Source organism: Syngnathus floridae, chromosome 21 (assembly GCF_059516105.1).
Source record: "Syngnathus floridae isolate MCC-2025c chromosome 21, RoL_Sflo_1.0, whole genome shotgun sequence".
NCBI lineage: Eukaryota > Metazoa > Chordata > Actinopteri > Syngnathiformes > Syngnathidae > Syngnathus > Syngnathus floridae.
In genome coordinates this window covers 3,666,896-3,681,703 of record NC_142433.1, presented here as the reverse complement: position 1 = coordinate 3,681,703, position 14,808 = coordinate 3,666,896, and the positions used below count along the sequence as shown (strand labels likewise).

The window sequence follows — 14,808 nt, the reverse complement described above, 5'->3', positions numbered from 1 at the left end:
ACAGCCAATCTGTGTCTCCGGTGGGTAAACATGTCTGACATTCTGGTTTTGACCTTCTCCCACCTTCTCTCTTAGCTGGCTTGTGCTTATGTGACAGATGGATAAGAGCACTTATTAGTGTTTAACAGTCCTTGTTAGGTCAAAACAAACTACAATTTGCATGTCTCACGGCCAATTTTGTACTTGAGGTGAAATTGTGATGAACAGGAGTGGCTGGACATATTTTTTTTTATTCTAACAATATTGCCAGGAAAGAACCCCACTCATTGGTCCAGCTCGCTTGTGACCTTTAACCTGTATATAAAATTGATGGATCCAATTGATCACATCCTCATTTGCTGGAATTAAAAAAAAAAAAAAACACAACATCCTCCTTTCCTACCTTAGCTTTGATTCCAGAGGTGTGAATTAAGCGACATGCATCGCCATGGCGATCCCGTGCATAAATGCATTCTGATGATGAGCAAACATTGGCCTCCTTTGGCCCTCATTATGCAAATGAGGAATTGTCTTTTCAGGAGGGCTGGGGTGATTTGTTTCAAGGGGAATCCGCCGCAGCCTGGCAGTCATATGCTGTTGATTAACACGCTAATGGACAGCCAGCCGAGTGGGGTGAAGTCATTTCATACCAATCACTATTCATTACCTAATGAGAAATGATGACTCGGGGGCGCTCTCCACCTCAAAAGGCAAAGTTGATCAATCGTACTATCATTATTTACCTCTTTAAATTCCAAACCTGTAATTAGGAGACGCAGCCAAAAAGGGGTTGTAGCTCTTTATTCGCAGACTGACCGTCATCTATCATAAAATAAGCAGATTTTTATTGCGCAGCGATGTGGAATCAAACAAACAAAAAACTTGAAATAAGATATTTTTGTGCACAGGTTGACTTCCAGGTCACACACGTTTGATAAAAAGCTGTTTTACATGCAGCAAGAATTTCATAATAAATAAATAATATACCCAAAAGAGTATATTTGACCTCATTTTCCACAGCTGTTAAGCACTGCATTAATTTGAGTAAAAATTAAGAATAAAATTAAAAAGATCATTCCAAGTTTACTACATCACATGCAATTGATTGTAGACGACTTGAAGCAATTGAAGTAAATGGAGCAGCTCGCAGTAATAAATACATTTTTCATTGCGGATCCTCAAAATGATCATTAAGATTTACATGTAATACTTTGCATGCCATGTTATGATTATGAAGTCGATGTTTTTAGCAGCCCCCCCCAACAAGCCCCCAATATATCCCGCATACGGTCCAGTAACGCCGCTCGAAGGCATCCATCGTGTAAACATCCCGTTTGACATGATCTTGCTTTCCCGTCACGCTGTTGACTCATCACTTACTGAACAGGTGCTGTTTGAATAGAAGGCACACACAAACACACACACACAGAATTTAGCGGAGGATGCATCCAACGATTAGTAAAACATGCAGGCAAGCTTGCTAAAAAATCTCACGCTACAGTCCGTACTGCATTATTAACGCTTCTCATGTCCTTTAAAAAAGAAAATGACTTGAGAAAACAGTCATCCAGTTACTCCATTAATATTCACACCTCCCAGTGTGAAGGTATTTGAAGTATCAGACGCGGAATGCATTTCTACGCCGCGTTCCCGATGAAAAATACATCAGCTTCGATCGCCCTCGCCGTTGCAAATCTCGCGTAAGGTTAGCCGCGGCGCACAAAACGTTGTCTTTTTATTCCCCTCGCTCTCCTGGCTTTGTCTTACCTGCGTGCCATTAAAAAGCCCAACGCATCAAACACGCCGGCGCCGCTCGGGAAGCTTTTCCTTTCAATTAAAACTGACCCTGACCGTTTCTGTCGGGCCTCCTGCGCTCATCAAGTACAACTGGAAGCTCCGAGTTATTACTTGCTCTCCAGTGAGCTTCCACTTCATATCTAACTCTCGCTTGGCACAACTTTAAGAAGAAAGTGAAATGATAACGAAGGAGTATGACGAACTGGGCCTCCCACAAATAGACTGCAAGGTTGATTCAAAGATTTCATCTCATCAAATCTTTTGTCTTAACTATCTGCAAGAGACAATTCACATCTGCAAGCTATTAAATGGGTCAGTAAGTTAGTAAATTAGCCCCTATGACTTTTTATTAATAGACTTCCCATCGAGAGCGGTGTAGGGGGTTGATATAAGTGAAAAGGATGAATAGCCGACTTCTCGATTCAATTTTGAACTTTAATCAAATTGCCAATTAACTGTATTAACATGGGAGGCTTCATGTTTAGAATTGATGGATCCCAGTTGCTCCTCGCCGCGTCTTAATGAAACCGAACGGGGAGGGAGGAGGAGCCTAGCGAGGACGACCTTCGGTGCTTGATGCGCTAATTAACTCGCTGTTATGCTTTGAGGATCAATTATTCAGCGCAGGTGAGTATTGCGTCATTATTACAACAGTGCATGCAGCTAGTTGGAATTGAGTGCCGTACCCCCTCCCCCCTCCCCCTTTCCCCGAAAAGCACACCATATGCACTTGTGACTGAGTGGATAATCCCAAATTATGCGGGGATCAAGGTTAATCTGTGGTTAAAAAATGAAATGGATTCAGAAGCTATCAAGAATCAAATCTCTCGTCTGGCATGTTTTGCAAGTCCCGTCTTACCAATCAGGACCACGGCTAGTTCACCTTTTCTCATGTCCCTTCTCTTTGGTATGATAGAAAGCAGACCTTTGTAAGGATCAACTATCATTACATGGGATGAGCATTTCTTTGCATGCTGGGATCTTTGAGGATTACAGGAGGATTACTTCTTTCATATTTTCAAACCCTCTGTGGGCCAGATCCACTTTATCTTTTACCATCCAGCAGTTTTTGCTAAGATAGTGGTTAACCTTCCCCAGACAGTTTGTCCCTCAGAGGATCAGTGCATCCTTTTTGTGATGTTATTCTTGGGACTGTACAGAAGAATTTGTTATCCACAATTACTGGAAATTTATAATTTATGTTTGCATTGATTTCACATTTTTGTCATATACCCTAAACACGCCTTTGCTACTTCTGTATTTTTTTCTTATGTGTTTTTTATGTAAATATAAATAATCAAAATATATATGTGTTTTTTTTAAACTTGCAGTGTTTTTTATGTAAATATAAATAATCAAAAAAAATTTAAACTTGTCAAAATATTTTAATTTTTTTTTAAACTTGTAGTGTTTTTTATGTAAATATAAATAATCCACAAAAAATTAAACTTGTAGTGATTTTTTTTTTGCATTCGGCTTTCTCACTATAATAGAAGTGTCAGAAGAAAAAAAAAACGTTTTAATATTGACTATGCCTTTGAGTCTCAACTTTTATTACATTAAAGTCCAAATCCAAAAGTACCTTAATCATTATTATTTCATATTATTGTTTCTGGCCAGATTAAAGAATTTCATCCATTCTTGTGAGAGTGCTTTTGAACTAATCCTTTCTCTATGCTTATTACACACAATTATATCCATTTTCTCATCTCATTCTGAGACAGGAAGCAATTAAGTGCATTACCCAAGGCGTTTTACTTTTTTCCACCCCTTTTTCTTGAACCTGCCTTTGTTCAACATGGCATTTACCATCCATCTCCCTGTCCAGGGCGCTGCCTCTTAGTAAGGCTCCCTCTCGTCTTCTTGACAGGACGTCAACCCCTCCCCCCACCCCAACAAATGTATCTGCTTTCAGCATCCACTGACCTCTGCAGCCACACGTACGCACAACCTCGGCTGAGAAATGATACGCATGTGACTGCTCAAGTGTGCTCGCCAACAATGCTAACAAAATTGGCAGCTATCGTCCAAATCATTTTTTTTTCCTCGCTTTTATCCAGCGCCAGGGGAAAGGGGGGGGGGAAAAGGCTTGTTCACCTTGAGGGGAAAAAGGTGAAAGAAAAAGTTCTGAGTGCTCTATTTAAGCAGTTGGAATGATGAATGGATTTGAGGTTTTAGCCTTGTCAATCTTCCCCCACCAAAAAATGTCTTTACAGCAGAGAGAGAATATTTTATGGCCTGTATGGAATCTCATCACATGAATGCTAAAAGTCGCTCGTCTTGTCATTATTACAAATATGCAAAACGTGCAAGTCTGCTATGAGGTCTCAGAAAAAAATGACACGAGAATGGATTGCTCTTGAATTCCAGATTCTGGGGGTCAACGATATGATCTCTAAAAAGAGGCTTTTGTTTACTTTTATTTAATCGCATTATAGTGTCACCATAATTCCTCCAAATTTTGCATCACAGAATCATCGGAAATGAAGCCAATTAATGTCATTGTAGCTAATCATTTAAAAGCTAATGTCTGCATAGAGCTGTTAGCAACTTCAAGCTCGAATGCTTTCATCCAATTGTAATCACTGACTTCCTTTATTAATGACGCACAGCCAAAATACCGCTAAGGGACTTTTTCGTTTCTTTATGACAGCATGAGCGACGCTTTAATCGACAAATGCATTTGATGCCAAGATTTTTTTTTCTCCCCCCCCCCCTCCACCGCGTGTTAGCTCTCACAAACGTGCTGTAAACAAGAACACGGCTCTTATTGGCTTCTTGATGCAAAGTGAAGGTGACCAAGCAATTTCTGCTAACTTGCAACAAATCAAATGCATTACTCCCGAGTAAGTGGCTACTCCCTCATCAGTTTTCCCACAATGGGAGAGGTGTCTTTCTGCTGCGGGGGAAAAAAATGAGCTCTATTGATCCTGTGGGGGGGGTAAAGGGACTCCAGGCTTACTTGGCTCATGCGTTCCAAATGCAGTGATAGATGGATGAGAGCGAGCGCCCCACAATCAGATTGGCTATGGATTGTTGTGGACTGAATGGATCGCTCTTGGCTTCTCCCCAACCTGGAAGTCATAAATTGGTGCAGTTGAAACGGGGCGCCAACGGGGGGATTGTTGCTCTGATTGGTTTACTGCGCATGTCAAGTCATTGTTGTCCCGCAAGAGAGCTTCTTAATCCAATTGACGGGAGTTAAAGGATGTGACGAATCTAGCCTCCCTGGGCAAAATGGAAACAACCATGTAGTGCACCTGCTGATGTGCAATGTCACATTGTACCACAAGGTGGCCATGTGTGAACCCATCTCACCTGTCACTTCTAATGGCACACAAGGTGAGAACATGCAAACAGCTGACATCTTTCAATGTGACAAAAGTGCCAAGTATACTTAACTATAGTTATCTCACTAGATATCTGATATCACAGATATCACACACATGGCGATCTGTGTGTGATCGCCATGTGATATCATGATACTGGACCTGTTTCTCAATGACAGTGTTGTTAGCCCAAAATATATTTGACTCATATTTAACAAAATGAGGTGCAATGAGGAGTAAATGTCACCCACTTTTCAGGTTGCCTTGTAGAATAAACCACAAAGCAAAAGTGTTGCAGCATGCGGCTCTGCTCTGGTCCTGGTGAGCATCTGTGAAGTTGATCTATGTTGCAGGAACCAGGTCCTTTGGCCTCATCTAGTGGACAAAAGCAGGAAGAAATACACATGTTGAAATATTTTTTTTCAAATATTTGTAAGTGTGCGCTGTCGCCGTCTTCTGGTCAGTTAGTGAAATGCGTCGGTGACAACTTCTGGGAACCCTAAACAAATACTGAGCCATATTTTTCCGTTTGTCTCACGTGCAATATTCTATTTTTCTTATAGGAATGAGAATTGAAAATCAAATTTTTGTTACACTTTTCTTAACTTGTTACAGATAAGAAAAATCAAGCTTTATTTCAAGTTTGCCGTATCAATTTTCAGTTTGCATTTTCTCCCTCTTTGTATTAATAAATAACATGAGCCTGCTCATATTTTGCATGATATCAAAGGTTGATCTTACTGCCACGCTTCAGCAGGTTATAGGAAGTAAACTATTTTTTTAAGGATAAATCCAGCCCTTTGTTGACCTTAAAAATATAGTGAGCTTTACAGTTATTAATAGAATCATTTTTATCTGCAACATGTATGTGATTATTTTAGTTTTTTAACTTGATGCACTCTAATTTTGCTGTTTTTTTTGGTGCATTGTTTATTAAATGTGGAAAGTATGCTCCTCACCACTCCCCATAAGAAAGGAAACAAGCAAGCTGTTATGATCACTATTTTATTTTTTTGGGTTTTACATTCCTACACACTTGACGATAAAACTCAAACAGCGAAATACTTTTGCGTTGCTGAACCTATGCCAAAAATTCATTGGATTTTTTTTCAGTTGATCTGGTTAATCATATCATATCAGTTCTGCTCGGTCACTGTTTTGTTGAAAGAGTCTGGTGAAAAGTAAACACTTTCAAAACTGAGAGGAATTTGAATCTTATCACTATTCAAATGTACAGTACTAATACCAGCATGTGATATTTGGCAGCAGCCAAAATATGTTTTTCAACTCTTCTCATGAAAATAAAATAAAAAACAATTCCAGAACCATAAAAAAAACACTTATTGAACTTTGTATTATCAATAATAATTCAACAATTCCATTTATTGAATTATAACATGCTGTGGTCACATTAAAAGAATTAACGGCACATGTTTGATATCTTCTCTATCCATGTTGAAAATGTTGGAGAATGCAGAACAAGATATTTCTCTTGTGGCCTACCCCCTGACAGATATCTCTTATCAGCATCGGCGTACCACAGGGTGGTATAAAAAGACCAGCGCAACGTTTGGAAGGGCAGAATTTACACTACATGAAATATACAGTAAGAGACCACATTGGAGAAAACAATGTTTGTCCTCTGGCTATGCTTCATCTTCATGTTCACAAGCTCCACTGAGGTAAGAGCATTTTGCACATTTTTATAGCCAAGCAATTATTCATTATTATTATTTTTTTATTAATAATATTTAACATTATATTTGTCATTCCATAAGTATCTGTGTCTGAAAAGCAAAGCGTGGAGAGTCTCTGTCATTTTGATGCAGATATTTGATCCATCACAAAATGATCCTCAACTTTATGAAGTCAAAAATCATTCAATTCCCAAACAGTATTGAAGATTCTATTCCACCTCCAAATTTATGATTTAAGTTAGCATATTCCATGTAAAAAAAAATCTGAAAGAATAACGTAACACAAAGAGTTCATATCCTTGTGTGTTTTTATCCGCCATGCAATATGCAAAGTGTGGTTCATGTGTTCATGCCTTTAGCAGCCAGAAGGAAGAGCAGGTGCTTGACCTTTGCATGATATGACCATGAATGATTTGCCTCTGGAACACAGTGACTCATTATTATTCGGCCACCTTTTATCTCATGCCTTCACACAGACACGAATTGAGTGACACGGAAAGAACAATAACGGGAAATGTCAATCGCCGGCGGGGTATCAGCTGACAATTTGAATTTCTTTTTTTTTTTTTAAATGGAGTTTTGAAACTTTTAATAAAATAATCAAGCGATTAAACCAATGTGTATTTTGCAGGGGCAAAGCGTGACCGCATGTTCATCATGTGCAAGTGAAACAAGCCCGACTGACGGTTCTTCTCAGTCGACGGCGACCATGCCGAGTCGTTCCTCCTCTGGTGACCTCGCGCTTGCTGCATCAACTGTAGCATCGCAACCTCATTTGTCCACCACACCCGAGCAGCCTACAGCATCCTCCAAAACAACCTCCAGCAACGGAGTGCCAGCTTCCACCCCAAAACAGTTACCATCTCAGAGTCCGACCACCTCAGCCAGAACATCGACCACAACAATAAAAGCAGGGACAAATTCTTTGTTTGAATTATCCACTTCAATGCTATTGTGCATAATGGCCATTTTAATCTGCAATGTATAAAATGCAAGACCACCAGACTCTTGTAGAGGCCTCATATTGCAAAAAATATTTATTGTAATGGAATTTGATTTTTTGGGGGGGATTTCTACTCAGCAGGATTAAAATATTGGAGTGGGATATTTTACTTTCTTGAAACAAATAAACATGCTCGTATTAAAACTGGTAAATTATGTGTAATAACTTGTTTTGCATCCATGTGTAAGCTTCCTGCAAGGGTTGGTGGGAATGAAGTTTTGCATTTGTGGTCCATGACCCGGATGGGAACCGAGAACCGCCTTCTGAACAGCGGTATCGGGTTCACAATCTTAAAGACTTCAGAAAGGAGAACAAGTGGAATTTCGGGGAGCAGCATTTTTGTCAATACCGCCAAGATGGAGAAAGAAATGGCTGACCTGCCAAAAGGAAGACTTCAAGTGAAGATGTTGAGGATCAGAAAAGATTTTCACAGCCCCTCCATGAGGAAATCATTTTGCAATATGAAGATTATTGTCCCGGGTTTCTTTTCACTGGCTCTGCTGGAATTTTTCTTTGTGCAGGTAAAAGTCAATATCTTAAAAGCTTACATTATTTCAATACTTTAAAGTAATAGTAAGATTCTTTTTGTTTCTCTTTATGATCTTTTTTACTACAGAGCATTCTACAAGCTACAACGCCGTTCACGAATGAAAAATCTCTTACAACTGGGCCTTTTAATCAAACCATCAACACCACCACCTTCTTGGTTTCTAATAGCATGACCACAACAATCCAACCTGTGACCACCAAGGGTGTTTCCATGACAACCAACGCACAACGTCACCTGTCCGCCTCCTCCGGTTTGCTCATTGGATTGTTTGCCTTCCGGGGATTTTGCCTTTGAGCTTCTTGTTAGTTCAAGGTGTTATTCTGCTGTCTTTATCTTGAATAACTAACCAAAAATATCCATCTAACTAATTTATAAAAAAAAGTATTTGCTAGCATATTTGTTTTTTTATTTTGAAAAACTTTTGGCAACTAGAGTGCTACAACGAAGTGACAGTTTTAAAGCCCCTGTTGAGTTCAAATATTAACTTTTTTTTTTTTTTTTTTTAAATCTGTATCCGTCACGACTAGGTCAGCCAATGAGGAAATCTGAATATGTCTCAAAGCATTACAGATCAATTTCTTCCTGCTCATGTTCCGATATATCACCTGATATGAATTCCCAAGATTGTAAAACACAACAGTAAAGTTCCTTCAAGGAAGAGGAAAAGAATTGTGTGGAAAAAAACAACAACAATAAAATGGTTGAATCACGCCATGTACTGTTATATCAAATGGTGCCATTGAGACCTGCCATATGTATATTAATCGGGTAATATTTAAACATTAGACACCGCTTCTGTTTTTCTCCCCCCCCCCAAATACAACAAACAAAAAAGGGGATGTCCACTACTAGTTCGTATTTCTTCAGACACAAGCAGAAGCGGTGGAGCAAAGTGTGTGTGTGTGGTTTGCACAGTGCCCAGGGGCTACTTCCAACAAAGGGAGGAACAATGCAAGTGTAAAAAACATTCATATGTTGCTTAGTATGAGCCTGTTGATTACAAGAAGAGGAAACTTTTTGGGAGGAAACAGTTTTTGGAAGATGATTTTGTTTGGTACACATTTTTTTTTTTTTTCCAAACCACCAAACCTTAGTACTTTTTGAAAACTGAGCTTGATGCTATCACTAACTTATATTATGGTGCAGGACAAGGACATTAAAACCAGTCTGTCAATTATACACCATAAAGTATTTGTAAAAGGAACAACCACCACCCCCCCCCAAAAAAATAAAAAAAATCATGCATCACAATTACATTTATGTAGAATGTTTATCGTAATCATTTTCACGGGTAACAAAAGCGACAATGTGACGGATTTTTTTTTTTTATGGAATGTTCCATCAAATATATTGAAAGGCAATATTTGATCAGCAAAATTCTCTCTCACCCCACACAACTTCCTGGAACCAAGGTCAGAGCATAAAAAGTGAGCCATAAATTGACTCCTACCCAAATCGATGACGCTCTTCTATAAAAGCAAGAACAGACAAGGTCCAGTCAGTGAGCACTGAAGAAGAATTGGACCTTCCTGTGAAGTGATCATTTTGGGGACATCTCTAAACCTCGTCTTGACATCATGAAGAATTTGATTGTGGGATTTTGCATTGTGGCACTCCTGGAAAGGGTACGATTTTTTTTTCCATTTATCTACTTCAACGTAACTCTATTGTTTACTGAAGTTTTATTATGACAAAAAAAATGAGAAAAAAATCTAGAAAGTTAGATTTATTGAATAATTTGAATAATTTATTTAAAAAAACATGTTACAGTATTTTGGTGAGAAATTATTATTATTTCTCTTTTTTTGTTTTTAAACTCTATAAGCTCTGTTTACCATATAGTGTTGGCTTAAGAAACATCCGCAATAACATGTCATCAAAAACATTTTCTTTCTTTATCGAACATTGTGGAACAGGTTCAAGTCACAATGACTCAGACCACACCCAACGCTAACACGAATACCCCAACGCAAACCCAATCCATTCCAGCTACAATGTCATCGGCTGTGACAAGCTCCATGACAAGCTCCAAGACAAACACCGGATCTTCTGTCACGACCTCCATGGTATTCACCGGATCTTCTGTCGCGACCTCCATGGCAACCACCCGACCTCCTGTCGCGACCTCCATGGCAACCACCCGACTTCCTGTCGCGACCTCCATGGCAACCACCCGACCTCCTGTCGCGACCTCCATGGCAACCACCCGACCTCCTGTCATGACCTCCATGGCAACCACCCGACCTCCTGTCATGACCTCCATGGCAACCACCCGACCTCCTGTCATGACCTCCATGGCAACCACCCGACCTCCTGTCATGACCTCCATGGCAACCACCCGACCTCCTGTCATGACCTCCATGGCAACCACCCGACCTCCTGTCATGACCTCCATGGCGACCACCCGACCTCCTGTCATGACCTCCATGGAGACCACCCGACCTTCTTCTGACATGACCTCTATGGCAGCCACAGAATCTCCTCCTGACATGACCTCTATGGCAACCACTGAATCTCCTCCCGAAACGACCTTCACGGCAACAACAATGTCTTCTACTGTCACCACCACCACAACGACGACTTCAACCACAACGCCAACCAAAACAACCACGCACAATCGAGGAAGTGGAGTAGTACGTTCGCTGCAGTTGCTCGGGGTCTCACTCTTTCTTAGTGTCGTTTGCACATGAACAATCAAAAAGCAAAATCTGCCAAAATGACTTAATCACATGATTTATTGTTTGGATATAGTTGCTGATTTTATTTTTAAACATGTCACACTCGGTCATATTGTATTTTTTTGTGTGACTGCTCTATTTCATTGCACTTGTGGTACAAAGATGATTAAACAATTTAGATTCTGATTACGTTTATGTGAGTTTTGATATGATATCAGAAATGATTTACATGCTCCTGTTTATAAATATATAACATTTGCACAGTGTTTTCTTTTTGTTTTGGCATAGTTGTGAATTGCAATATCCACAAACGATTACATACAAAATTTAACAGTTTTACACACTCGATAAAATGGAATCAAAGCATCACTTGTCTTACCATAACGGATAAACAATAGAATGGATTGGAAAAATGTGGTCAGAAAAACTTCAATGGTCAAGGAGTAAGTATCTGCGAAATAAAATATTTCTTAAAAGTTGAATGGACTGTTTACTTCCTTTACTGGAATTGAAATTAAAACAGAGACACTGCTCCATTGTGTATTTTTTTTTAATAATTGACATCTGCTCTACATAGATTGATTTTGTTTTAGACTGAAACAAAAATGAAAACAATCGCAATCACACACAATCACTTAAGTATCACCAAATATTTAATCTTCAGATCGACAGATGGCCAACAGAGCTTCTAAATGATATCCTTTGAAATGTTTCTGTTGAGACGGAAAATAGAATGCTTGTCAAAAATCCATCAAAAATATAAACATGAGTTTAATTTAATACATGCCAAACAAAAGTGATTTCAACAAATAATTTGGATGAGAATTTTATATTCAGTTCTGGTCATTTTAGACCCCGCCTCTCTTTTGTGTCAGCCAATCACCTCTCACTTTGATTCAAGATTATTATAGACTAAGCCTGAGGTTTACTGTACTGTTTATTGTTACCTAAGTGAGTTTTTGGTGCATACTGGTGACCAACCTGCAGGGTCGTGTAGAGAGAAGTTCCCGTCATCTTAAGAAACGCCACTCTGATACTGAGTAGATCTTCCTCACTGTGGGACACCATTATGCCTTGCATTACAGGTGCCTAGAAGAAAACAGAAATCCTCTTCACATGACACTCAACAATAAACAGAGTTTAATAAGGAAGTGGAAAGTAATTTAATTGAAAACAATAAAAAGCCTTACCTTCATGCCGGTTAATCTTTTGGCAAGGTACACATCAGGGTTTTGAATGCACTCCACTGTTTTGACACAAATAACTCGTCAACATTATATACTGCCAAAACGTATCCATGACAACTAATACCTAGAACAGTCAAACCCAGACGAATATCCCCGGAGAATTTTTTCTCCAGAACTGGAATCACCATGTGTCCACTCTCCAGTTCCAGTCCCATCAGAACTGTCAGTAACGCAATGGCAAGTTATCACAAAACAATAAAAAATATGTTTACATTGCTCACCTTTGTTAAGGTGAGTTAAATCTCTCGATGTGAGAATATCAATCCAAGGAGCCGCATCAGCTTTTTTCTCGTTTAGTGATGCCAAAAGAGACTGTCAGAAATTAGTATCGCAAAATCATCTAGATTTATGTAGCTAGGTAACATTTAAAATTTTTTACCTCAATGTCTTTTTGAACAAAACCTGTGGCATCTTCTTTCTAATGGAGTGGGATGCAAAAAATCATTTCTAAATATATAAATTCAATGATATGCCCCTTTTTTAAGTCTAGTCCAGTTCGGACTATAAGCCGCTACTTTTTTCTCAAATTTTGAACCCCGAATCACAAATTTTAGCTGGTGCGGCTTATAGTCGGAAAATTACGGTAAGTAATCTACTTACATTGATCAGAGCTACGATGAGCTTAGCAAAGTCTCCACTGGTTTCTCCTTTGGCTTCCTTCTCCAGGTCCTTTTTATACACTGAAAAATAAATGAAGCAGTAACATAATTTTCATTTTAAAAATATAAATTTGATTTAGTGGATATAATCCCCAAAGCAAGACTCGTGTGCTTACTTTCTTTATACGCAGCACTGATGTCATGAAGCTCTTTGCTTGATCTTGTACACAGAATCTCCAGAAGTGTTTCCTCGTCTGTGCCTAAACCCTGAACATACAATTTATTGTCCTAAGTGTACATATTTGGAAGAGCGGAATAACAAAAACACACCGCCATGGCCTGTTGGAGACGATAAGCCTCATGCTGCAGGGGAGGCATCATCAGTTCCAACATGAGAGCTTCCAGATCTCCAGACAGAACTTTTTTCATGCCAGCTATCAAGTTCTGTATCAAAGAAAGCAAAAAGTCATTATGAGATCTAAACTTTAATTAAATAAAATGGGACTTAAACTCGTGCCTTGCGGTACACCACTGGTGATACTGAAACTGAACTGAAACTCCCTCACTAAACAAAGGTGTGTTAGTGAGACATTTAAATGATGTTTGATCAGCAAATATTTACAAATGAGAGATCATCATCCGTATTATTGGAACTAAAACATTTCTACATGATTCTTTACCTGTTGTGTTGTGTCTTTGTATATTTTGGCAATATGCTGCCTTTGAGCATTATTGCGATTTGTTAGGATTCGAACAAGAGGGGCAGCATCTGCGGAAACAACACATTGGTTGGAATTTTAAAAAATGGAATACAACGCAACAGCATACCTTTCTTCTCCATTGCTTTTTGGATTTGAATGACATCTCTTTGTGGTTGGAAACCGGAGAAAGGTCGCACAGTTCCAAGGGTACCCCAGGACATTTTCTACATGACAAACAAATATCCAACCAGGAATTCTGCTTGTTGTTATGACTATTAGATCCAAAGTTGGAATAGAAAATAAAGTGTTATCTATTCATTGCAATTTAGTGTTTCACATAATACTCAAAACAAACCAGCAACAACATTAAACACTGAAGAAAAAAATGTGTACTTACATGAGACTTATAGTACTCTCGGTCCATGGCGTTGTTTCAAATACCTAAAAATAAGCAAATAAATTAAACTAAACAAAAACAAGATTAAGGATTTTTTTGTTTTTTACCTGTGATAGAATCCTGTGGTCCCGTTTGTTACAGCGCTGTGCCGTAGTGAACTACTTTTTTTTTTTTTTTCTTCAAACAACCTTAAGTTATCAGCCTCGTCGCACCCTGCCACACCTCCAGCACTCATCTGGGACGTTCTACACATTTTCTATGATTTACCATTAAATGCAGAGTACAGATTAATTTAGTTTAGAATCTGCTCATATCTACAATCAATTTACCTACCTTAGTTATTTTCTTTAAAAAAAAAAATTGTCAGCACAACCTGAAAAAAAAGAAATACTGAAAGGAAATTTGATCTTTCTGAGCCAGACTCCCTTGTACACCAGCACAAGCAGAAACCTGACACCTTTGTGGTTATTAAAAACAAAAGCTGAGTAGCTCCGGAATATTTCCCAAATGCGTCGCAAGTCAATGTATAAAAGATATTTTTTAACTCGGTTTTTATTTGTCGTCGTTAGATTCAATAGGTTAGAAAAAATTCAGCATGAGGCACAAAAATGTACTGGATGAAAAGATAAAGCGCAAGGTGGGAAGGATAGCCAAAGTCAATATTTAAACAAGAAAAGCAATGCTCAGTAGAGCAGAAGAATGAGTTTCACATTACCATTTTCTTTACAGTGCATTATGAAAGTGTTTTGCAATCCAGTGACAACAACATTATTTTTTTTTTTGGACAATGTTTATAGTTTATTAGCATTTTAAAACCACACCCTCCTTTAT

General features: G+C 38.7%; 2 protein-coding genes across 8 annotated transcripts; one reads left to right on the top strand and one right to left on the bottom strand.

The window, feature by feature from the left end:
• Nucleotides 1–1,213: 1,213 nt before the first annotated feature.
• On the bottom strand, nt 1,214–14,586 carry anxa14 (annexin A14). 6 transcript variants are annotated; one of them, XR_015855016.1, is made up of 16 exons: nt 14,311–14,586; nt 14,085–14,233; nt 13,978–14,021; nt 13,708–13,804; nt 13,560–13,648; nt 13,210–13,323; nt 13,056–13,146; nt 12,881–12,960; nt 12,660–12,698; nt 12,502–12,592; nt 12,345–12,440; nt 12,224–12,279; nt 12,015–12,122; nt 5,357–5,480; nt 4,739–4,850; nt 1,236–1,369 (listed from the first exon to the last, which is right to left on the bottom strand). XR_015855016.1 is itself a non-coding variant. In XM_088365105.1 (14 exons), the coding sequence occupies exons 3-14, from the start codon at nt 14,002–14,004 to the stop codon at nt 11,687–11,689; spliced, it is 948 nt and encodes a 315-aa protein (XP_088221231.1). In that variant the 5' UTR covers nt 14,005–14,021; nt 14,085–14,233; nt 14,311–14,586; the 3' UTR covers nt 11,566–11,686. The 6 variants fall into 6 exon arrangements, 4 of the variants coding, with proteins under 4 accessions (XP_088221231.1, XP_088221232.1, XP_088221229.1 ...); XR_015855017.1 differs by lacking the exon at nt 4,739–4,850 and having other exon boundaries at nt 1,214–1,369; XM_088365105.1 differs by lacking the exons at nt 1,236–1,369; nt 4,739–4,850; nt 5,357–5,480 and adding an exon at nt 11,566–11,746.
• On the top strand, nt 9,802–11,515 carry LOC148379979 (uncharacterized). Of its 2 annotated transcripts, XM_088365108.1 has the most exons (3): nt 9,802–9,980; nt 10,272–10,813; nt 10,850–11,515. In XM_088365108.1, the coding sequence occupies exons 1-3, from the start codon at nt 9,933–9,935 to the stop codon at nt 11,043–11,045; spliced, it is 786 nt and encodes a 261-aa protein (XP_088221234.1). In that variant the 5' UTR covers nt 9,802–9,932; the 3' UTR covers nt 11,046–11,515. The 2 variants fall into 2 exon arrangements, with proteins under 2 accessions (XP_088221234.1, XP_088221233.1); XM_088365107.1 differs by having other exon boundaries at nt 9,806–9,980; nt 10,272–11,515.
• Nucleotides 14,587–14,808: the final 222 nt, after the last annotated feature.

Coding starts and splice junctions, on each gene's coding strand:
- LOC148379979 (XM_088365107.1), top strand. CDS start 9,933: ATGAAGAATTTGATTGTGGGATTTTGCATTGTGGCACTCCTGGAAAGG. Junction 9,981..10,271: donor TTGTGGCACTCCTGGAAAGG/GTACGATTTTTT, acceptor ATTGTGGAACAG/GTTCAAGTCACAATGACTCA.
- anxa14 (XM_088365103.1), bottom strand. CDS start 14,004: ATGGACCGAGAGTACTATAAGTCTCAT. Junction 12,699..12,880: donor TCATCGTAGCTCTGATCAAT/GTAAGTAGATTA, acceptor CCACTCCATTAG/AAAGAAGATGCCACAGGTTT. Junction 12,123..12,223: donor AAAGATTAACCGGCATGAAG/GTAAGGCTTTTT, acceptor GTTTTCTTCTAG/GCACCTGTAATGCAAGGCAT.